We start from the raw sequence: 23,214 nt of genomic DNA on the forward strand, positions 1-23,214 counted from the left end.
TTACACATTCAGTAAAATCAACAACATTTAAAAACCGACATCAGTATTATCACATCACGGATATATCCAGTCAGTTGGAACATCGCTTCGAAAATTTTGACCGGTATTCGATAATCACTCATCTCCTTTACTAAGGAGCAATGAGGTTGACACTGCACTATAATTTACTAAACAAAATACGCATCATACTTACGTCTAACACTTATTGTAATTGTACGCCGAGCAACAAAAGTGCATGACCACTTTATGCTTGAATTCCATTCATAAACTGGTCATGTACTTTTGCAGCTCGCTGTACAAAAGTGTAAACGTATACAGTAAATATGGTCCTTCGAACCGGATCTGAACTAGGCGCAGCCCGGTCATTCATAGTTCAACTCGTGCATAATATGTTTAAGATAAAGAACCTTTGCGTTGAAGCTTTCCACACGCTAGGCGATTACAGAGATCAATATTTCGCGTAACATTAGGTACCTTTTTTGCAGCGGATAGATTTTATATAGCAACAAAATAGTAAACGATTTACGTTGAATAGGTATCTTTTTGCCCTGCACTAACATTTTTAAATACACTTCGTTTTACCCAATTTTCTCACTGGCCGATATTTGTAAGTAAGGCTATTTTTTCGGGGTGGAAACCACATAAAGTGTTTTTTGATTAGGTACATGTTTCGGGGTTGTGTTATCGTAGCTGATGTTGCGCAAATAAAGATCATCTGAGATATAGAGTCCAGTTAAGAGGGGATTTTAGTCTATTGCGGGCGTTAGCAGGCGGCTCGAGGCCCACTGGCTAGATTATACGGAATTTGGCTGTTTTTATGGACCGAACAGATTAGATTCGGTCGTGAGTCATAGTTTGGAGATCCATAATCTATTTCGTGGCGTTAGCAGGCGCCACTACAGGCACAGAATAAATAATAGTACTAGGTACAGAAGACTCACTCTCTAACAAAACGCGTCTGTTACGATCAGGACAGATACGGCCGCTAGGTGGCGACAGCGCCACGCGCGGCTTATGGCTAGCCACCAAAATTGGTGTGGAACGGATGTACTTTTAGCTACCTGTAGCAAAGCGACGAAATCGCAGAGTGAGCCACGCCTGCTACAGGTGCTGGCGAGATAGGCGTGGGCGGCGCCGCACTGACTGAATTGTATGATATAGGGGCTGTTTTAGTGGGCCGGACAGACTTGATTCATCCCGTGGGCTATAGTTTGCAGATCCAAGGTCTATTGCGTGGCGTTAGCGGGGGCGGCTATAGGAGCGGGGGATGCGGGTGGAGGCGGCGCGGTGCGAGCGGCCTGGCGCGGCGCGGCCTGCCGCACGCTCTGGCGGTTGGACGCCGCGTTGTAGTGGTAGCCGTCGAACTTGTCCGCCGCCGGCGCGGGATACGTTGCTGTGCCCATGTACATCACCTGGTTGTAGAAAATATGTCTATAAATGGAGCGATGTCAATGCTACGGTACCACGAGAAAATCAGTTATCGTTACCTATTTGTAGCTTGTAAATGTATGTATGCTGGCTGTAGACGAAGAATCAGCAGATGTAGATGTAAGAAATAGTCTTAGGTACATCATGACTCACCAGTGGTTTGTGGTACATCTGATGGGACTCTTTCTATCACTATTGTGGCGACAATCATGGGTTGTAGACGGCATCATATCGCAAATGAAAAAACTCAAAACTTACTTGTACCTAATTTGTATCCGTGGGCGTGATATAGACCAAATGCAATTATCCGTCGGAAGAAACACATGGTAGGATAGGACAGGTGGAGTAATCCGTAATATTTCTTGTGCCTAGAATCCAAGTCCTCGTTGAGGGTACTAACCTGTGGCTTATATCCATCAGGTCCAGCTTCGTACTCCACCAACTGCATACGCCCATCTGGCAGTAGGACGTGGTACGAGCCGGTCGCACGATCGTCCTTTCGCTTCTCGTTGTGACCGAAGTCGAGGCTCACGCCGCTGTCTTCCACGTTGTATGAGAAATCGTAGTTCGCTGGTAACTGGAAGAACGGTGGAGTACATATAGGTATATTCTTATGCATACCATGGTTTAATTGTTTTGTTGTAACGGGGTGAATTTGGCGGGTGATTTAGAAGAAAAAGTCAGTGCAACCGTCATAAGATGAACCAAAAGCCACATAGAATCTGACACTGTTACTGTATCCGACCTGATATAATACAACTGTGTAAGGAAGGATTCGAGTTACGGCTGAATCTCTTTATTTATTTTTCAGGCTTACAGTAGGTTCAGTCACAGGTTTAGTTTACAGTCTTACAGTAGGTTCAGTCACAGGTTTAGTTTACAGTCTTACAGTAGGTTCAGTCACAGGTTTAGTTTACAGCCTTACAGTAGGTTCAGTTACAGGTTTAGTTTACAGTCTTACAGCAGGTTCAGTCACAGGTTTAGTTTACAGTCTTACAGTAGGTTCAGTCACAGGTTTAGTTTACAGCCTTACAGTAGGTTCAGTTACAGGTTTAGTTTACAGTCTTACAGCAGGTTCAGTCACAGGTTTAGTTTACAGCCTTACAGTAGGTTCAGTTACAGGTTTAGTTTAGGACAGTCTTACAGTAGGTTCCGGAGCAGGCTTCTTGCCGCCGCCGGGCTTGGGCGGGAGGTACTCCTGGCTCGCCACATCCGTTACCAGAAGAAACCAAGCTAACAACGATACCTGAAACAATGCAATCGGTACGGTATAAATAACGGTACGGTAGGTAGATATACCTACTACGTAGGGTACCTGCGCCAAAGAAGGCCCGGTTCTCAAGCGTGCCTAGTTTCTAAATTTCATGCTTTTGTAGGGACATGGCGGTGACGCGGATTAGTGTCAGCATTTTCACCCATACCTAAACTTTTATAAGTGTGAATGGGTTCAAATGTTCGCAAGTACCATAGACAAAACTGCAAGCTCATATTAAGCATAAGAAAAATAAAAATAAGGATTGGCCTTCTTTGGCGCAGGTAGAGCATTATTAACTACTTATACTTTCAGTTTGAGCTCCAGTCAGTTCCGTTTTAAAAACTCCTGACTAATAATGTAAGCATTACTCCTTTCAAAGTCACTTGTTTTCGAGTTCCTCTAGTATTAAGATTACAGACGAACAACTTACAGACGTTTCACAGTAGATTACTTCGATTAGACAGCCAATTTGAAAAGTAACTGAATGTATATGTCTACAAAAACTAAAAGAACTTAAGTCACTCAATAACGACACCATGGTCTAATAAAACATGGTCTTCTATTCCCAGAGTGACACGGGCCTACGTCACAATAACATTGCCACTTTATTTCAACATAACATGTTACATGGGTACATTATACCTATGGTTAATAAGTTAAAATATTTCTTTATAATTTTATAATTTTCATTTATATGTATTTTAGCTTAAATTTTACAATAACACGTCATTTTTATTAATTATTCGTTAGCAATATCTTCCGATTCACGAAAGAAATTTCAGACGTTCGGGTAATTCTGTTTACATTACTGGCAACACAGTATAGCGCTGTCACATTTGACAATTCGGATCTAGATAACTTCATGCCCTGACCGTCATCCTTGTCGAACGCGTGTTAATTGTTATTTCCTTCTCGCTCAGTGTCAGCAGTCGCAGTGTTTTCCAAACTTTTCACGTCGTAAGCTTGGTAATTAACGTGTAACTGTGAATTAGTTTTTCAAACGTTTGTCTTGTTTAGATAAATAAAGTTTAATTTAATACATTAGATTTGTTTTATTTTACTATGTTTCTACATGAATAACTTAAAATTAATGCCGTTAAAATAATTTTCACCGTTGGTTAAAATTCTCCCACATTTTAAAGTTTGAGAACCTGTAAACAGCATGATGACGTAGGCCCGTGTCAGTTAGGTCATACGCGAATCTCGGAATAGAGTACCAGGCGGAGTATATTATTATACCATGAACGACACTAGTAAAAGTGTGGTCACGATGAACGGGCCTCTACTAACACTTTAATTCGTCTTTGTATATAAGCATATATGTATATAAGCATGGTACATTTGCCCTGACTGATAATAATTACTTCAAAATTAACTTACGCAAATAATTCTCCACATTTTAACTGAGATGAATGATCTGTCCGACAATGCCGGCAGGATGTAGGCCTCCGTCTATATAAAGCCGCGGGGTTGCGGTTGCGCGCTCCGCCCCTCGCATTTTTCATTACCGACGAGCACGACCTACGAAAATTTCGACAGAAAAGCAACCGATAATTGCTATTAATTATAGTAATAATACTAATAATGTACAAGTGTTAAATAGTTTCATTTCTCAAGCCTTGCAAATCTGCGTACTTACCGCAAATTAGGTGACACGGTGGTTGATTAAACTGTTTGTGCTCACTGATGTTTAGACTGCAGTGTACCATAGAAACAGACAGACATAGTCACTAATAATATTACCCTCCTTTGTCTATAGGCGGTGCGGATATCTATTAAAAATACCGCCAAAAACCATTTAATAGAACAATAATGTGATTTAAGTGTGATTTAAGGTAGGTATGTATGGAGGTCCCTACCTCTTCACTTCACATCTTACTCTAACTAACCTTTTTAAATATTAAAATATTATTCTCTTTATTTATTTTTCGTCTTAAGTTAGGTTTGTTATAATATGAATATAAAAGTAAAATATAAAAACACTTATAAAACAATAAAAAATACATATAAACACATTATAAAAAACCTAACCTAGGGTGCCGCCGGCAGCGGGGCTTGGCCCAAGCTGCCGGTGGTCAGGGCCGCAGAGTGAGGAACCGACGTACTATACGCGCCGTGTCCAATATTACCGCCTTCTGCATCTGACCCTTGATCCAACCACCCAGCGAGAGTCTCTCTAGGTGTTGGTCGAGACTCTTCGCTATGAGACCGTTCGCTGACACAACTATCGGAACAATGATCGTCGAGTCAACATCCCACATGGCGGTAATCTCGTGAGCTAAGTCTAGGTACTTGCTGGACTTGTCCTTCTCGGCCTTCACGAGATTCTCATCATGGGGGATGGTGACGTCGGCGAGCACGGCCCGGCGCTGCGATCGGTCTATCAGCACGATGTCAGGCTTATTGGCGACAATAGTTCTGTCAGTGATGATAGATCGATCCCAATAGAGCGTGGCACGACCATTCTCGAGAACAGGCGCAGGTAAGTACTTGTAGTACGGTACTTCGCGGTCCACAAGGCCGTATAGAAGAGCAAGTTGCTGGTGAATAATCCTGGCTACGAGATTATGTCTGTGCAAGTACTCACCGTTAGCAAGATGAGAACAACCGGAAATGATATGCCTGAGTGACTCTCGGGGACGGCGGCATGCCCGACAAATGTCGACCGTACCGTCCTTCAGGATATATTTCCGATAGTTGTTCGTCATCATCACTTCGTCCGCAATTGCACAGGCAAAACCCTCGGTTTCTCCGAAGAGGTCCCCGAATCGTAACCAGTTCACCGACGCGAGCAGGTCCACATCGGGTCCCGTGAGGGCCTTGTAGAACCGCCCGTGTAGCGCCTTACTCTCCCATGCCGCCTTGCGATCCGCAGTACTTAGTACCACAGGTTTGCGCCAGTTCTCGTTTGCCAAGGAGAGCGGCGTGAGGTTCCTGTCTACTGCCACCACATCACGATGCATCCCACACTCGTTGTTAAGGAAATAATTCCTGAGATTGTACACCTCGCGGTTGTGGAGATCCTTGGCGTTTAGGAAGCCTCGGCCTTCACACTTCCGTGGGATGTACAATCTCATAACTGACGAGCGTGGGTGTCATCATCTCTCAATATTTATTATTATAGTAGTATTCATTCATTCAGGCACTTATCAGCCATTTGACACAAATTAAAAAGAAAATATATTTATTTTTAAATGGCATTTGCGTGTTTTTTTTTGACTAAATGTAGCCATTCATAATTTATTATTTATTTTAAATGCTATGATTCCGAATAAAGAAGCATCAAGATAAATAAACTATAGTTATATTATAAATTAAAATACATAAAATACATATTTGATTGTAATTTCCTTTATTATACATTTTTATTGCAGTATCGAAGAGAAACGAATCGATACTATCGATGATTGTACTTTTTTTCTGGTAACACACGTCATTCGTATTTTGACATACGCGTGACATTGACAATCTGAAGGTTTGACAGCCAGCTGATACGATAAAACTCCCATCGAGGAGCATGTAGAACAGGAAAAGGCATTTAAAACTACTAAATACATTCTTAACTATACCTTCATAACACAAAACAAGCTTTTAATGAATTCCCTAGTACGAAATAGTAGGTTAGCATGCCGTGCGTTTTCAACATCGCTGGTGCGGCAATGCGCTCAGCCTCCTAAAAGGAAGCCGAAACAGTTCTTCGGGCCTATAACGTGGAAGTCCATGGCGGCGACGGCGGTGGTGGGCGGCGGGCTGACGGGGTTCATGCTGTACGTGAGGAAAGAGAAGCAGGAGGCGGTGGATAGGGAACGTAAGCGGCAGCTCGGCAAGGCTAAGATCGGAGGAGATTTTGAACTCGTGGACACGCAGGTATGGAGTTAACTGCTTAATAAGTCTTATGTTTTTTAGTAATGTGTCACTCAGCCTCTGTCTCATTGTGCTTTTGTATTGAAACTACAAGTTAGATCAGCATTCAATAAAAATATAATTGAGTCGACCTAAGCCGATCTACGCTTACACTTATAACGACCAAGGGCAGCTTTATTGTGCACAGTGCGACATTTAAGACAAAGTTCGGTTTTGCGAGCCATATACATGGACCATATTGTTGGAATGATAACAAAAAGGTATATTAGATATTATATTAGACCTCTATGTGTCTATGTATCCCGTCATCCGTGTTGTTTATTAATTTCATCTCATATATAGGACGATATAGTCGGACACGACATAGAAGATTATATATATAATTGAGTGTTACTTACAAAATAAATGACGAGCTAAAAGCACACAATATTTGGACTTTGAGGATGTTTCTCATTTTCATAGGATGCTTACCAGATGAATGTCTTCTATGATCTCCAACCTCTCTATTTAAATGACCACTTTTTGCTGGTATTGTATGTAATTACACATAAATTGTGCAACACAAATACACATAAGTTGTGTAAGGGTGGTATTCTACCTGTCCAATGTCATTGCGTCTCACTCTCTCATTAAAGCGGAATGTGATACACAATATACATTGGACAGATGGAATACCACCCTAACATAAACATGTTTATTTATTGTTATAGGGCAAATTGGTAAAAAGTGCAGATCTCCTAGGCAAATGGCTATTGATATACTTTGGATTCACCCACTGTCCGGACATTTGCCCCGATGAACTGGAGAAATTAGCGGAGGTTGTTAACAAGCATGGTGAGTTCATGAAAATTATAATTATTGGAATAAATTGCAAGAATACAACTATCGTCACAGTTGGCTATTGTGTTTTGTTGCTGTATCACTTTCATTTGAAAATAAATGTTTGGAAGAGCATTTCATCAGAATTTCACTTATAACACTATCCCCCCTTATTCATAAACGCGCTAAAAACCTCAATTAGCTAATAATCGTTTGTTCTTATTTGTCATTTTGACTTATGTATTTGTAAGAAAGGGATTATTAACATAATTTAACTAAACTAGGCCTGTAAAGTTTTATGAATAAGGGGGTATAACTTTAATGTTTTTGAGAAGCTGAATTTGGTTTGACACTGCAAAATTTCCAACCAATCAAAATCAGATTACTTAAAAAAGTCATTGATGTTGAAGGCTTATTACAGAGTCGAGGACTACTTGACAGACAAACATGCATGGCCCAAACCAGAAACTGTAATAAGAACAAGTAGCAATTAAAAGCATTGTATTATGTGTAGAGTTATAGGTGACTCAGCTCAGGTAAGAAAGCACATCAAATTTTATGAAGGCATCTCATAACAATCAATCAGATTCATATAATATGTATTCTCATTATTGACTTTATTTTCTTTTCCTTTTATAAGAATTTGATATGTTTTCTGAAAGAGCTACGTATTTGTATGATTTCATGTACATATATTTTTAATTTTTATTTTTTATCAAAGTTCTATAAAGTAATATACCCACTGAGTATAATTGCATGAAATTTATAGTAATTTAAATTGTATTTTTCTTATTTACTCGTAATGCATGTTAATTATAAGATGTAATAATGTTTTGAAAAGATGTGCCCTGCCGAGTTTGTTGTGGGCCCATATTGGGATACCCTCCTCCAATTGAGGGGGGATTTAAATCTTCTCGAGGCAGAGGTGTAGGGTTGGAGCCGATATAGTTTTATTTGACGTTCATAAGCGCATTGTAATATGCCTACTTGAATAAACTATTTTTTATCTTTATCTTTATCTAATACCAATAGTATTTTCTGAAGTATTCAAATAATTGCATTCACAAGTGATATAATAAATGTTCCTAAGGAATAGTAACGATAAGGATACATAAGTGCATAGTGTTACAATAATCATAACAAAAGACTTAATTGTTTACAGATTCCACTCCATCTGCACCACCGTTGCAGCCAGTATTTATATCTGTAGACCCTAAGAGAGATACACCTGAAATTGTGGGAAAGTAAGTTTATTATTACATTATTCAATTAACTGACTAGTTAAAATCAAACATCATTGATACCTACCTATTTAAGCCCGATTTAGACGATGCGAGAACTCGCATCCGAGTTTCAGACCATTGCGGGTTTTGATCGGTCGGTTGGACGTAACCAACAGTCCGCAATGTAACTAAAATCGCATGCGAGTTCGCGCGCCGTCTAAATCAGCCCTTATAAAAAAATCTGGCACTGTGAAGATTGCTGTAGTCCTATATTTTGACACAAAAGATCCAACCTTCAATAAAACCACGAATGTGTGAACTTTTTGATTATGGGAGCAAAATGTCATTAAATTTGACAATATGTCGATGTGATAACTTGCGTAAGTGAAACGGAGCTCTTTAGTTTAATGCACTCTTTTAAACCACTTATTTTGTCTCCTGTGATCAAAGGATCATCTTTATTGCCCGGTAATATCATTCAATTTTGACTGGCAATAACTATTCATGTTCACGTTATCGGCAGATACTGTAAGGAGTTCTCTCCACGGTTCCTGGGACTGACCGGCACCGTCGAGCAAGTTCAGAAGGCGTGCAAGTCGTACAGGGTGTACTTTAGCGCGGGGCCGCAGGACGTCGACAATGACTACATCGTAAGTGACCCTCTTCCCGATTGAGCTGAAATTTTCCAAACTTATTTAAATTGGATGACAATGCAATTGATGACATGGAGCTGATGATGGAGACAGGAGGTGGCCATGAGAACTCTGTGATAAAACAACGCAAACTAATTGTGTTTAGGGTCGATAGAATTGTCTTGATGAGTATTAGTTGCCTGTGGAAAGAAAATTACATTCAGCGATAAACTTTTAACAAAATTTATTTTTGTCACAACTTATTAATTCCAGGTGGACCACACCATCATCATATACCTGGTGAACCCGGAGGGCGAGTTCGTGGACTACTACGGGCAGAACCGCAACGCGAAGGAGATCCACGACTCCATGCTGGTCAACATACAGAAGTACGAGGCCTCCAAGAACTCCTCGTGGTTCTGAATGAGTCCTCACACAGTTCTCTTCTGTTCTCGAAGTTAAAAATGTTAGAGCTTATTTTCTGGTAAAGTAAGGACGCTAAGCACGGCCAATGACACTGTGTGAGTGGGACAGCAAAATATTTATGCGCGTGCGGTAAAGATAGGAATAGGAGGGTCAATGTACGGAATTCTTCGTGCTTAGAGTTGTTACTTTAGTGATTTTTGACTTATCTCGGCTATAAGCGGGTCCCGAAGTCCTATTCCATATGGATTTTAAAAGAATGTAAACGAAAATACGTGGTTCATTCATATAACATTATTAAACATACAAATAACATTGTATGGAATGACGCCGTTGGCTGGACGACTGGGTGCAGTAGTTTTTTTTTAGTTTAGGTACATATGTACTTTAACACTTTCGCAACCAGGCAAAATTTCAAACAATACCCCAGAAACCGACAGTACTCGCTAGTCGGGCAACGACGTGCAACTCAATGCCGCACGCCGCGAACCCGCTAGTCGGGCAAGCGGCGGACGCTCAGGGCTGTGCCAAGTAACTTTCGTATAAGTACGTGGATAAAATTAAATCTGCTGTCTCATCTGTTTAGGCTCCCCGTTTTATCAATTATCACAATGCATTCAGTGGGGCAGTAGGAAATGAATAAAATCACACAAAGCCAAATCATCAACATTTATTAATATTGCACATCACAAACCATTACGGAATGGCTCCGATTGCAATTTTACACCGAGACCGGGTTGAAAAAAAACCCGGGTCGCAAACTTCAAATAAAGTCTATTTCAATAGAACTTGCTAACTATGTAAACAAACAACGTAACTTTGTTTTATCACTGTTTCTCTTTGAATTTTTACACCACCTCATAAAATACCATTGAAACCATACACATATACACTATTGAAACGGTCCGTTCCGTAAAATACATAAATATATAACTGTATCTTGGATATTCAATTAAAAGTTTAAAATGGGTTCATAAGTTAGGTTATGAGGACCAGATGGAATGACGGTTTTGTTTCTTTTAAATTCTACAATTGCCTATGATGGGTAGTGTTGTGACTAAAGTTTGTGATATAAACCCGCTACACACTACCCAACCCATGATCTGTACCTACCGCCGCGGTTATATAATACATCAATACATCATTCTTAAGTACTAAATTGTCTTCTGATCGTGATTAAACAAATTAAAAATATGTAACTACTTGTTTTTTACTTTTGGTATTTTATTATTCGAGATGGTTTGACATTAGTAAAGTAGTAAGTAGGAGTCTTGCCCATCACTAGTAAATTCATCATTCAGAGACAATTTCAATATGGCGGTTTGTTTACATAGTTAGCAAGTTCTATTGAAATAGACTTTAGATAAGGGATGGTAAACAACATCTCCAGGGTTAAGTGTATGATCACAGTAACTACATTCTTTTGTCAAAGAAATTGCGACTTTATTGTATGTGTACGAACGTACTAATTATCGTAACTATTCAAAGCTACTTGTTACGTTTTGCTTCCACGCAGTTGCAGTGCAGTGCTGTTTTATGATGACTGACCTGTTGTCTTTTTCTGAGAACTGCCGCTTAGAAGTTAGAATGTTGTTAGGTACTTAGTTGAATTTCTTGGTTTATTTTTCTCCGAATTTTGTTTCACAAAAATCATCCTATGAGTACTCATGAAATAGATGTATACCTATACTTACTAAATATTCGTAAACACAAATTAGGTTGTACGATTTACGAAAATTCTAACTCCTATTGATACATACCCGTGTATGCAATTTCACGTAAACAACTAATAAGAATTTTTATTTTGTAATCGCATTAGGTAAAGTAAATAAAAATACAAAGTGAAGTAATAAAATATAATAATCAACTGTACCAACTTTTCGACCACATAATAATCAGAAGACTTACAATATTTTCTGTTAGTGGCAGTGGCAGCCCTGAGGTAGTGAAGATGCAATGCTTGCCCGCCTGTCGGGCACTTCGGCGTCGCGTGTAGGTTTATAGCTCTTGCCCGACTAGCGGGTATGCCGGCATCTGAGTAAAGTTTACGAGTGCCCGAGAGTCGGGTACGCGGTGTCGAATGTGTTAAGATCCATATGGAATAGACAGTTTTGGGCTTTATCAAAGTTTTGGGTAATTCTTTCACTTACGTTTTTAACTTTCGGGAATAAAAGACGAATTAACTGAAATCTGTGGATGACGCATCCGTATAAAGCTTTTAATTAGATTAGACATGCCTATAGTTTCGAACTATTTTTGTTTAAGTGAAATAAATTAATTTGTTACTAATAGTTTTTCTGTTATTCGCCATTTTAAACTTAGTTCTCTCTGTCATCGAATCAACAGTGAATAGATAGATTTAGAAAGGATTGGTCATCCTCGACCTCATTTACTTAATATGGGATGAGATTGTGGTCTAATGCTACATCTTATAAAACAAAGTCCCCCGCCGCGTCTGTCTGTTTGTGTGTATGAAAGTTAGCGATAAACTCAAAAACCATTGAACTGATTTTCATGCGGTTTTCACCTATCAATAGAGTGGTTCTTGTGGAAGGTTAGTATATAATTTGTTTAGGTTTACCCGTGCGAAGCCAGGGCGGGACGCTAGTTATAAATAAAACAGCACACATTAAGACATCAAAATATAATAAATATTTAAAAATCAGATATCTTTGGATGTATCACCACGCGCTCCTCAAACCCGCCGCTCACAAACCCGTCCACGTGTGTGTACACGCTGATCTGCTCGTCTACTACCAACAACTCGGTTTTAATCTCCCCATTCTCCTGAAGTACCAATTCACCCGTCACTTCCAAAGGCACTTGTTCGCCGATGTCTTTCTCGTAGTTTTCGTACTGTTCGATGTGTTGGACTATGAGCACTTTGTTTTTGGATTTCTTTTTCGTCTCGTGGGTCTTTAGGTGCTTTACTAGGTGGGATTTGGTCGGGTATTTTAGTGGGCACATTGCGCATTCGTAAGGCCGCTCGCCTGGGGGAAAAATTGGCAATTAGACAGTGGTAAATGTTGCCTCAATAAATATTTTTGAAGACGCATTTAAAAACGAATTTTGTCTTTAAAATAAACATCAGTGATATCACTAAACTTCACCAGTTTATAGCGGCTAAAAAGTATGTAGATAGGTAACACTAGTGTTTGGTTGAGTTGATGAGTAGTTGAATTATACATTCAGCAGTTAAAGTTACTAGAAGGAGGATAGTTGTGTTGCTTTATGTACAATCGCTTGCGCTCGCGGTGTTCCACCCTTAGGGCGATAAAAGTATTTGAACGCCTTGCAGGTAGCCAGGTAGCCGCTCGGTTGTAAGGATTAAGGTAATTATTTCTTAACTGGAACACCGCGAGCGCAGGCGATTGTACGTATGGGTTTTGAAATGTAGACAGCGGCGAATAAAACAGCAATACATCGTCTGCTGTATTGTATGTGGAGTTTCTCTACAACGCAATACCTATAATAAGCGCAGTAATATAGTTGTTACTGTACCAGTGTGTATACGCGTGTGGTCTCGAAGACGGGCGGCGCTGACGAAGGCCTTGGGGCACGCCGAGCACGCGAACGGACGCTCGCCCGCGTGCAGCCGCAGGTGCGCGCGCACGTCGAGCCGCGCGAACCTGCACACAAGCATTATATACAGAGTGCATGTGTGACGAAGACCATTCTGGACAACCTTTGTTATGGGACCAACTCAGTAAACACTAAAAAAATGCTGTTTCATACAGTTCGGCTAACTAGAAGTTATTTTCTATGGGACGCAGTAGGAAAAAACCCCCAACAAATGGTCCGACGATCTGGTTATAGTCGCAGGGAGCCGATGGATGAGAGCGGCGCAAGACCGGTCGCTGTGGAGATCCCTGAGGGAGGCCTATGTCCAGCAGTGGACGTCTTTCGGCTGATAGGATGATGATACACATGTTGTGCGAGGTTATTACGTAGGATTGAGAAAATATTGTTTGTTTCATGCAATTCCGTATTTGCCTATCTTCTCACGGCTGTGCTTGCAGCTGTAGATTTTCTCACGGGTGCACGGGTGGGTGACAACGCGTTGCGTGTCACGAACGAATACTATATATAACGATGCGAGCATGCACGCCGGAGTTGAGAAGTACTCTGTCGCACTGCATGCGGTACATATAAAGTTGTTACTATATTGTCACAGCTGTAGGGTTTCTCGCCGATGTGTGTACGTGTTTAGTTCTTTAAAAACGAGCCAGGCGTGAGGCGTCGCGAACACAGTACATTACAGTGCAACATAGTGTAGCAGTTAATACTTTTCTGACATAACACAGAAGCGAAGATTGAAACTGATCTTTTGCGCACAGTTCGCAACTGTAGGGTTTCTCACCGGTGTGTACTTAGCTCTTTAGGAACGTGTCATAACTTAAGCCTCGCAAACACATTACGGGGCAATGTAGTGTAGCATGCTACACAGTCAATCTTTTTTCCACTTAACTTTCTCTAGACCGACCATTTGCTGCAAAGCTCGCCACTGTAGGGTTTCGCACTAGTGTCTGTACGTGATTAGCTCTTTAAAAACAAGTCAGATGTAAAGCGTTGTGGGTAGACACCACATTTCAGTGCAAAGTATTGTATCAGCCAAGCCTTTCCCACACTATACTGGATCGATACTGACCTCTTCCCGCATAGTTCGCAGCTATAGGGTTTTTCACCGGTGTGTGTTCGAGCGTGAGTCTTTAATGAAGAGCCTGAAGTGAAGCGTCGCGAACACACAGAACACGAATAAGGTCGCTCGCCTGCAATAATGCACCACTTTATATTATAAAGTAGGAATAAAAAGAATAAATAAAATACCTATAATTACGTTTAAAATCTTTCTGACATAGGATTTGGAGAAAGTTTTGGTAGGAAAGAGATAATTTCATTATCAATTTTATTAGGTATTTAGAGAAAACGTTTAATACGAGTATAAAATAAGAATAAACATGTTAGAACGCCTTACCAGTATGCGTACGCATGTGAAGCGTGAGATTGGAGTTCTGTATAAAAGTCTTCCCGCAGACGGAGCACACGTAGGGCTTCTCTCCTGTGTGCGTGCGTAGGTGGGTGCGTAGCGTAGACTCGTGCCGGAACCTGCACAATATAAAACAATTTGGATAGCGGTAAACAAGATGTGTTAGACGACTATTACTAGGTAGGTACTAAAGCACTACATTAAGAGAATAAGACACCATCAACACAGCATATTAAGAAGCGCTCTACATGGTGTGTCTGACCATGGGGCTTTAAATCCAGGGCTTGATTTTACTCGTTAAACTGAGCTACTTTTACTATGGGACCAACCCTAAAACGGGAAAAAATTTTTGGCTTTTCCATAGAAAACGTCGACATCTGATCAGCCAAAATGTATGAAAATGTAAAAAAAAATTTCGGGATTTCGGGGTTGGTGCCATAGTAAAAGTAGCTCAGTTTAGCGAGTAGAATCGAGCCCTGGATTTAACGCCCCATGGTCAGTAACACACAGTATATGTGGGTTATGTGGATATTATCTGAGTTATCGACTGGCAGGGGTGCGGCTTGAGGTCGGAGTCTCGGAGTGGACTTTCGTCTGGGTAGGTTTTGTGGGAGGATGTGGATTTGTTCTCGTGTGTAGTATATATTTATTATGAGTCACTCACTGTCTGTCGCAGAAGTGGCACGCGTGCGGCTTGAGATCGGAGTGGACTAGCGCATGTGAGGCGAGCAGCCGCGCGGATGGGAAGCGTTTGTCGCACACGGGGCAAGCGCAGGGTAACTCCCCAGTGTGACGCGCTATATGCGCCGCGAGTAGACTGCCGTCCGTGAATCTAGAAAGGAAAAAATCATAAATACGTATACATCGATGTAGAGGAACACTGACACTAAAATAGGCTACGTCAGGCACCTGAGAGCTCACGATCGTCGCTCTAATTAGCCAGTACATACTCAGTCGCCGAGGCCGAAACCGGCTAGGACAGAATGATGATGAGGGGTGTCATAAATCTCACTGCTTATCGCACAAGTGGCAAGCGTGGTTCCGCGGCGCGGGTTGGCCAGAGTGAAGTCTGGAGTGTCGTCTTTAGGGTTGGCGCACGGCGAAACCTTTGCCGCAGTGTCTGTAGCATGCAACACTAGACTTACCGCTTCTCGCACATGTGACAGGCGTGGTCCCGCGGCGCGGGTTGGCCGGAGTGCACCCTGGAGTGCCGCCTTAAAGCGTGGCGCTCCGCGAAACCTTTGCCGCAGCGCTCACAGCAGTGCCGCTTGCCGAGCATGTGGCGGCGGACGTGGCGGCGGAACACTGTGCGATCTGCGCAAACGCAACTTTTATTGACTAATATCATAATATTATCATATCTATATAGGGTAACTTTACTTAAGTCTGACCTTATTCCGAGAGGTTAATAAATAGGTCATACTGAACAACTTTTACTATGGGGTCTCCCCGATATAGGAAAATAAAATTAACTGAAATTCAATCACTCTTTGGGCGCCGTACTGACCCATCTACTATGGCTCTCATAATAGCGGCTTTATTTTGCACTAGTGACTTTACGTGTCTTAGTATTAAATGTCTCACTTTAAACATGTACTCACTGTTGTACTCTTTCTGGCAATCAGAGTTAGGGCACGGCCAAACGGGCCCCTTGAGGTGTACAGCACTATGCAGCTGTAAGTCGTGTGCCGATGTGAACGCCTCCTTACACTGCCCGCACGCGTTGGCCTCAGCCTCTTTTTCATGCTTTTTCATGTGGTTACGGAGAGCTTTCAACTTTTTAAATTTCTGTAGAATACACCACAATACAAGTAACTTAAACATCTTTGTTTACTTTATGACAACAAAAACTATTGTATAATGGGGTTGGCCGGCCGAAGTATTTAGCAGATGGCGCTAGCATAGCTTGCCGTGTCAATCCCTAGAAATGTGTCAATTTTTTGTTTTTTATGGAATTTTATGCCCTGGATGCCAGCCCTTTACACCAAATCTCATAGAAAAAGGGGTAAGCTATGATGGCGCCATCTATGCAAACCTTTGAATGTTGCCAACCCCATTGTCAGTAAAAAAGCAAACAGTAAACAGTAGACGTATTACAAGTTCACCAATGGAGAATTACGGTCAAATCTAAACGTAAAACCCGACAATCTATATGGCAGTTTATCAAGCATTTATTTTAATTATAACAGCAAATAAGTAGAAAGTATGCAGAGAGGATATCTTACCTTATTGCATGACGCACAGTAATAATTCCGATCCTTATTATTTGTAAAAGATACTAATTTTCTAACATTCTTCTTGCCTGAAAAACAAATCTTTTAAATGGAATAAATCCGTTCTGATCAAATAAAAAGCAATAGTCATTATTAAGATACCTTTGACACATACCTGCTTTCGTGATTTCCAAGATGCTGCTAAAAATAATAAGTTTGATTGATTTAATAAATGGGGGAAATAAAACCAGTATTTTAGTAATATATGTTAGCACAGGAGTGAGTGTTGACTTACTTGCTGTCCATCTCTTCCTTACATTGCTCATCGTCATTGATCAGGTCTTCTTCTAAATACTGTATGTCTGTAACTGAGTTATAAATCACATCAGTTTATGAAACAAATAAAAAAATCAAAAATTGTAGATCCGCAGATTTATTTCAATTGGTAGAGTGGTAAGCTTTTCTCTGCCAGTGAAGTTCAAATAACTTGATGTTTGTTTAGTCGAAAATAAGACGTAGTATTGCAAACAGGAATCAACCCCACAGTGTGAGTTGGTTCCCGTTTGCAGAATTTGCATCCAGCTAGCAGAGGGCTGTGCAGAGCACAATGTGAGTGGAGAATACCATGGTTTCCCATTTATATGTAAGACAAATTAACAGAGCTCGGATTTTTTACGGCAAAACAAAACACTAGCGTAATCTAGCCAGTGCTTGAAATATTATTTTATCGATATCGAGTATTACTAGAGTATATGACAGGTATTGCCTCAATACATTTTTAGGCTTCCGTCAACTAGGTACCCTTATAGTTTCGCCATGTCTGTCCGTCCGTCCGTCCGTGGATAATCTCAGTGACCGTTAGTGCTACAACGCTGAAATTTGGTATGAATATGTATATTTTCCACGCCAAAAAAGTGGTACAATAAAATCTAAAAAAAAAATGATTTTTTGGGGTACCTCCCATACACATGAAGTGGGGAAAAATTTTTTTTTCGCCCCAACCCTACTGTGTGGGGTGTCGTTGGATAGGTCTCTTAAAAAGAATATGAGTCTTCTAAAAGATTATGATTATCTACTCCTATCACTATTACACAAATAAAATGCCATGTGCTGCTGTGTGTACTGACGTAGATTTTGAAGAAGAAATTGCTGACTTAGTAACTTCATACAAATGTTTTAATTACATATTTATTTTATTTGGTGACGTATTTTCTTCTAGTACTGAATTATCGATATCAATAAAATAATGTTTCTATCACTGGCTAGATTCCGATAGTGTTTTGTTTTGCCGTGAAAAATCCGAGCTCTGCAAATTAAGTTAATTATTTTGATTTAATAATGTTATTTTTTCAATCCTTTTCTTTTAAACTGCTTACTTTCATCATCTTCTTCTTTGATTTCAGCTTTGCTTACATTTACACTGATATTTTGTGAAGACGCCCTGAAAATAAGATTAAATTTAATAATACTTTTGCTACGGCAATTAGTTAACATTCCAAGTAAGCAAACATACTACTGATGCTTTGAAATAGAAAATAAAGTGAAGATTACCCTTTTTCAATGATTGTTTCTTCTTTTATTCCAGCTCCTTCTTTTAACAAGGATTTTATTAAGTCATTTGATTTAATACACTTAGTCCGGAACTGATAACAGTGCTTAATCTCTGCTCGGCACGATCCACACACTTGCGAGGGGAAGTCATCTTGAGACAGCTATTTTGGTGACAATTAATTGCATTTGAGGAAATATTCATATTCTTCAATTTAAAAACAATACTAGAACAACGGTATTTAGCAGAATTTAAAAAGGAAACGGCACTTATTACAGATTTAGATAAAAAACTACTTACATCAATAGATGTTAGTGTAGCATACATTTCTCCAAGGGCTCCGCCTGCCAGAGGCAGTAAGGGCTCCATTTGTCTATTATCTGTTAATAAACACACTCGGCACACGTTTTCCATATTTTTGAACTTAATTCTTCTTTCAACGTCTTGCAATCGCCAGATCTATCCTCCACAATCCACAACTGCAACGCTCATGTTTGTTACGAATTCTAAGTCTATATTATCGTTAGGGTGTTTATTGTCTATCTAAATACATTGTACTAATTTAAAATATGAAGAAAATCAGTAAAATTACTAATTACATTATTTCGGAAACAAGAAATCAGCAAAAATTCGAGCCAAAAGCACCTACAAGCTTCTCTGCAAAATGAAATGTCAAAACAAATGTCACTGTCATCATGGCGAAGTATATTCGAAGACCGTTCGTAAATAATAAAATATTATCTCAAATAATTTGCGACTCTGGAGCACCCAGGGAGCACCACCAAAGCACCAATGGCCATCCAAAGAGTATAGAGTTAGACCAAGAAAAGTCTGTAGCGATTCCGATAGCACACGCAGTGCGTTATTTATACGTCATAATTTCATAGAAGTTTGATATTCAAAATAAGAATTGCACTGCGTGTGCCATCAAAATCACTGCAGACTTTTCTTGGTCTAACTCTAGTAAATATATAATTAGATAGCGCCACCTGACGCCCGAACCCACCAATTAAGCTACAGATAGAGTTTGGCTAGCCAAAAATTGTTGACAGATATTTCGTTGTTGTATCACCAATTGTCTATGATTTAAAAAGCTAAAAGTGAGTTGTCAATATACGTCATTCATTCAAATTGTTTGCGGTTTATAAGGGGTTTATTTTAAATAATATTAATAATTTGTATAGTGCCTGAGTGAGGTTCGCAAACTATTATTTAAGCTCGTAAATAATTACGACAATGTGCGAAGTCGACGCGTTGTATAACGAAAAACTGCAATCTTTACAACTCCTAACCAAATGTAAACAAATTAGGAGGTTAGTGCTCTATAAATATTTTGATACTTTAAGTACTAGTTCTAACATTTGCCTATTACTTTGATTAAGTACATGAATTTATTAATGCCTGAATGTCATAAATAGGACAAGTGTATAAAGAAACGGATAAACTAAAAGTTCTGAAAAATATCTATAAAATCTAAATATTGGAACGTAAACATATGTGTTTGTCGTTGACTGTACTTTAAATAGTGGTAGAAATTATGTGAACTGACTTTTATTTAACTTATTTCCTTAGGTACCTTACTTGTGCACAGAATATCAAAAATATTGTCTAGTATCAAAACTATAATTCCTACTACACAAAGTGTGACCCGCCCAAGATTTTTTGAATTTCCCGCCAAAATTTAGGTAAAATTTCAGTAGCCAGACTCTATGTACTCTATTTCGACGAATGACTCCATATTATTCTTATACTCTGGCTCACCCAGCTTGTCAGCTCAAAAAGGCGCGAAATTCAAATATTCTTTGGGGGGTGGGGGCAACCCTTCGTGCCTAAATTGTTTTAAAAATCCTTTTTCTACTGACAAGCTGGGTGTGCCAGAGTATAACATAGCTACGCTCGTGATTCCTTTAGCGTTAGGTAGTGTATCTTTCGCTTAATTGTTGAGGAGGCCACTAGCAGCTAAAACTAATTTCGCTCTCTTGTTTCACAAAAAATCTTGAATGTAGGGTGAGTATTATATTCTTTGGTAGGGTACCTATATGCAGGTACCGTGTGTTGTAGTGCTGTATACATATCTATTTAATACCTTTAAACGAGCAATTCTTTTTTATTTATTTATTTATTTATTTATTTACATCTCTCTTATCTCGGAAACGGCTCTAACGATTTCGATGAAATTTGCTATAAGAGGGTTTTTGGGGGCGATAAATCGATCTAGCTAGGTCTTATCTCTATGAAAACGCACAATTTTGAGTTTTTATATGTTTTCCGAGCAAAGCTCGGTCTCCCAGATATTATATGTTTATAACTTTTCAAAACGCGCAGAATAACAATTATCTTTGGATATCTGTGCTGGTTTGCATAAAACCAGTATGAGTCGGTCTGGATGTCAGCAGTCACTGGAAATAGCCTATAATTTTGCTCGTGACCGTCACAATAAACATCAATTTAATGTGGATTTCATTATAATAATTGTTATTCATATACTTAAGTCTCTTTAGGATACATTGATGTATTTTATTAGGACCGTAACAATCGTTAGGTATGATGGAGACACCCCTTTTTTTACGTTGGGGAAATGCGTTTACGCATGCCACCTGGTCCGGGGGAACCAGGGGGGACGACGGATAACCAGTGGGGGACTACCGTCTAAAACCACCAACGAGCGCCGACTCCGCTTTAGATGGGGTGCCGCAGGGTCGCTATCAGCATTCGACCACGTGCATGATGGAGACACCCCTGCCACTCTACCCTTCACTAATGAACAGCTGCCAGACGGCAGACGTTATATTGTACACTAACATCGCTAGCAGTAAAAGTTTTGATACTTTCAAAATTGTACCCGGATCTTGGAGAATGCAAGAAGGTTCTCGAAAAGTCTAATTAAAGTGAAATTGATCGACATTATTAGACCATCTCGCAATATGTACTCAGTAGTAATAAATAACAAATAGAGTTCGATAACAATTGCTATCCATTGACTCGGTAGAAATGACACTTGTGCCTAGAATCATGTTTTGTTTAAGGCGCATAATGGCCTCAGTTGATAAGGGTGACCTGAGAGAGATAATGGGTCGTGGAAGCGTCTCGGGCGCACTGGACGCTAGGACCTGCGAGCGCACACAACGTATCCACACGCACGAGAGAGGCTGGACCACAGGCCCACACCTTTCCCGTAACTAACCTCACCTCACCAATATGTTCATTGGCATCACTTCTAGTGGAGACAACGTCAATTCCCACTACGATTACTTAATTTGAACGCCGGAGGTGAGTCCTATTGTCATTATAACTTATCTAAGGTCAGCTAGCGCGGTCGTTTTGCCAAGTTTATAAATATTAAGATAGCGAGGAGCCGTGGATATGAGTTGTTTAACAGTTGACTCGTGGATACCCGGCATATCCGAACACTCCCCTGATCCTAACATGCTTTGGTTCATTCATGGCAGAATGGCAATAATTTACAAAGTGATCTTGAAAATAATGTAATTATTAATGTGATTATTTATACTATCAACCCAATCAACATTTTATCGGCGTTATTTTCTTCCAGCTGTAGTGTACTAGGACTTACTACGATCCCTAACTACAATGGCGCTAGACTTTGTAGCTGGATGTATCGGAGGTAAGCAACAATTACATAAAACCTTACATAACACGTATACGTTGACGTTTACATTGTAATTTGTTAATGTTCTTTGCAGGCTGTGCTGGGATTATAGCCGGTCATCCGTTGGACACTTTGAAAGTGCACGTGCAATCAGGCAGAGGAAGCGCGCTGGAATGCACCAAAAGCTTGTTGAAAGGAGGAACACTCTCCACGGTTTATCGTGGGGTATGGGCGCCTTTAGGGGGAGTGTCGGCGGTGAACGCCATAGTTTTCGGAGCTTATGGAAATACTAGGAGAGCGCTGCCTGATCCTGACTCTTTGAAAACGCACGCAACGGCCGGCGCGGCCGCTGGACTCATGCAGAGCTTAGCCTGCGCGCCTGTTGAGCTAGTAAAAACCCGACAACAACTTTCAAGACCAGGAGACGGCATGCCCGGAGGAGCTTGGGCGGGAGCTCGACATATCTTACGAACGGGCGGGATTCGAACTCTATTCCGCGGACTAACGATCACGGCCGTCCGCGACTGCCCCGCATTCGCGATCTACTTCACGTCGTACGAGATGATGACGCGCGACGACCGGTCGGTGATGACGGTGTTCACGGCGGGCGGAGTCGCGGGGGCTCTGTCATGGGTGCTGTTGTACCCTGTTGACGTGGTGAAGTCGCGGCTGCAGGGGGACGTGGTTGGACGGTATGCGGGCGCGTGGGACTGCTTCAAGCAGTCGGTGCGTTCGGACGGCTGGCGCTGCTTGGGCCGCGGGTTGGGCGCGGTGACATTGCGAGCTTTCATCAGCAACGGGGCGTGTTTTACCGCCGTGGTGTGGACAGAGCGGATGTGGCAGGAGCAGGCGCTGGCTGGCGAGCCTGCCGCCGTTGCCGCTGCGCACTCGCTCTGCGCCTCCACCGTTATGAGCGAGGCCGTTTGTCAAGAGAGTGCTGACTACTGATCCTGCTGGATACCAGTTTTGAACACACCTTACGCGAGTGATGACCGGAGAAGGTCGAGATTGTACAGTGTTATCGTTGTTACTAATTAGGTACTTTGTATTTTTATAATTTAAATGAAGACATGGAACATGTACCCCATGTAGGTATATGACAATAAATACTTTGTACAGCAATTACGAAGTTTTATATCATTCATACATAACAAGGATAATAACTTTTTAAATAATTTTGATGGTAGACCCTACGCAGCATTAAAATAGAG

The 23,214-nt window shown here is 40.7% G+C and overlaps 4 protein-coding genes across 4 annotated transcripts; 2 read left to right on the forward strand and 2 right to left on the reverse strand.

Moving 5' to 3' along the window:
- Nucleotides 1–1,216: 1,216 nt before the first annotated feature.
- On the reverse strand, nucleotides 1,217–4,400 carry LOC134805987 (pro-resilin-like). The gene is made up of 4 exons (XM_063779167.1): nucleotides 4,064–4,400; nucleotides 2,573–2,674; nucleotides 1,829–2,005; nucleotides 1,217–1,412 (listed from the first exon to the last, which is right to left on the reverse strand). The coding sequence occupies exons 1-4, from the start codon at nucleotides 4,079–4,081 to the stop codon at nucleotides 1,227–1,229; spliced, it is 483 nt and encodes a 160-aa protein (XP_063635237.1). The 5' UTR covers nucleotides 4,082–4,400; the 3' UTR covers nucleotides 1,217–1,226.
- A 1,743-nt stretch (nucleotides 4,401–6,143) lies between these two features.
- Nucleotides 6,144–9,931, forward strand: LOC134805994 (protein SCO1 homolog, mitochondrial). The gene is made up of 5 exons (XM_063779179.1): nucleotides 6,144–6,550; nucleotides 7,258–7,381; nucleotides 8,529–8,610; nucleotides 9,113–9,239; nucleotides 9,495–9,931. The coding sequence occupies exons 1-5, from the start codon at nucleotides 6,278–6,280 to the stop codon at nucleotides 9,642–9,644; spliced, it is 756 nt and encodes a 251-aa protein (XP_063635249.1). The 5' UTR covers nucleotides 6,144–6,277; the 3' UTR covers nucleotides 9,645–9,931.
- Nucleotides 9,932–12,273: 2,342 nt separating this feature from the next.
- LOC134793681 (gastrula zinc finger protein XlCGF57.1-like) lies at nucleotides 12,274–19,037 on the reverse strand. Its single transcript, XM_063765337.1, has 13 exons — nucleotides 18,694–19,037; nucleotides 18,396–18,556; nucleotides 18,221–18,285; nucleotides 17,140–17,212; nucleotides 17,020–17,045; nucleotides 16,857–16,933; nucleotides 16,233–16,419; nucleotides 15,777–15,945; nucleotides 15,296–15,463; nucleotides 14,620–14,750; nucleotides 14,293–14,413; nucleotides 13,146–13,273; nucleotides 12,274–12,634 (listed from the first exon to the last, which is right to left on the reverse strand). The coding sequence occupies exons 1-13, from the start codon at nucleotides 18,805–18,807 to the stop codon at nucleotides 12,300–12,302; spliced, it is 1,755 nt and encodes a 584-aa protein (XP_063621407.1). The 5' UTR covers nucleotides 18,808–19,037; the 3' UTR covers nucleotides 12,274–12,299.
- Nucleotides 19,038–21,473: 2,436 nt separating this feature from the next.
- On the forward strand, nucleotides 21,474–23,125 carry LOC134793693 (mitochondrial basic amino acids transporter-like). Its single transcript, XM_063765347.1, has 3 exons — nucleotides 21,474–21,663; nucleotides 21,947–22,018; nucleotides 22,098–23,125. Exons 2-3 carry the CDS (start codon nucleotides 21,985–21,987, stop codon nucleotides 22,949–22,951), a joined length of 888 nt encoding a protein of 295 aa, XP_063621417.1. The 5' UTR covers nucleotides 21,474–21,663; nucleotides 21,947–21,984; the 3' UTR covers nucleotides 22,952–23,125.
- Nucleotides 23,126–23,214: the final 89 nt, after the last annotated feature.

Source organism: Cydia splendana, chromosome 1, assembly GCF_910591565.1.
Source record: "Cydia splendana chromosome 1, ilCydSple1.2, whole genome shotgun sequence".
NCBI classification, from domain to species: domain Eukaryota; kingdom Metazoa; phylum Arthropoda; class Insecta; order Lepidoptera; family Tortricidae; genus Cydia; species Cydia splendana.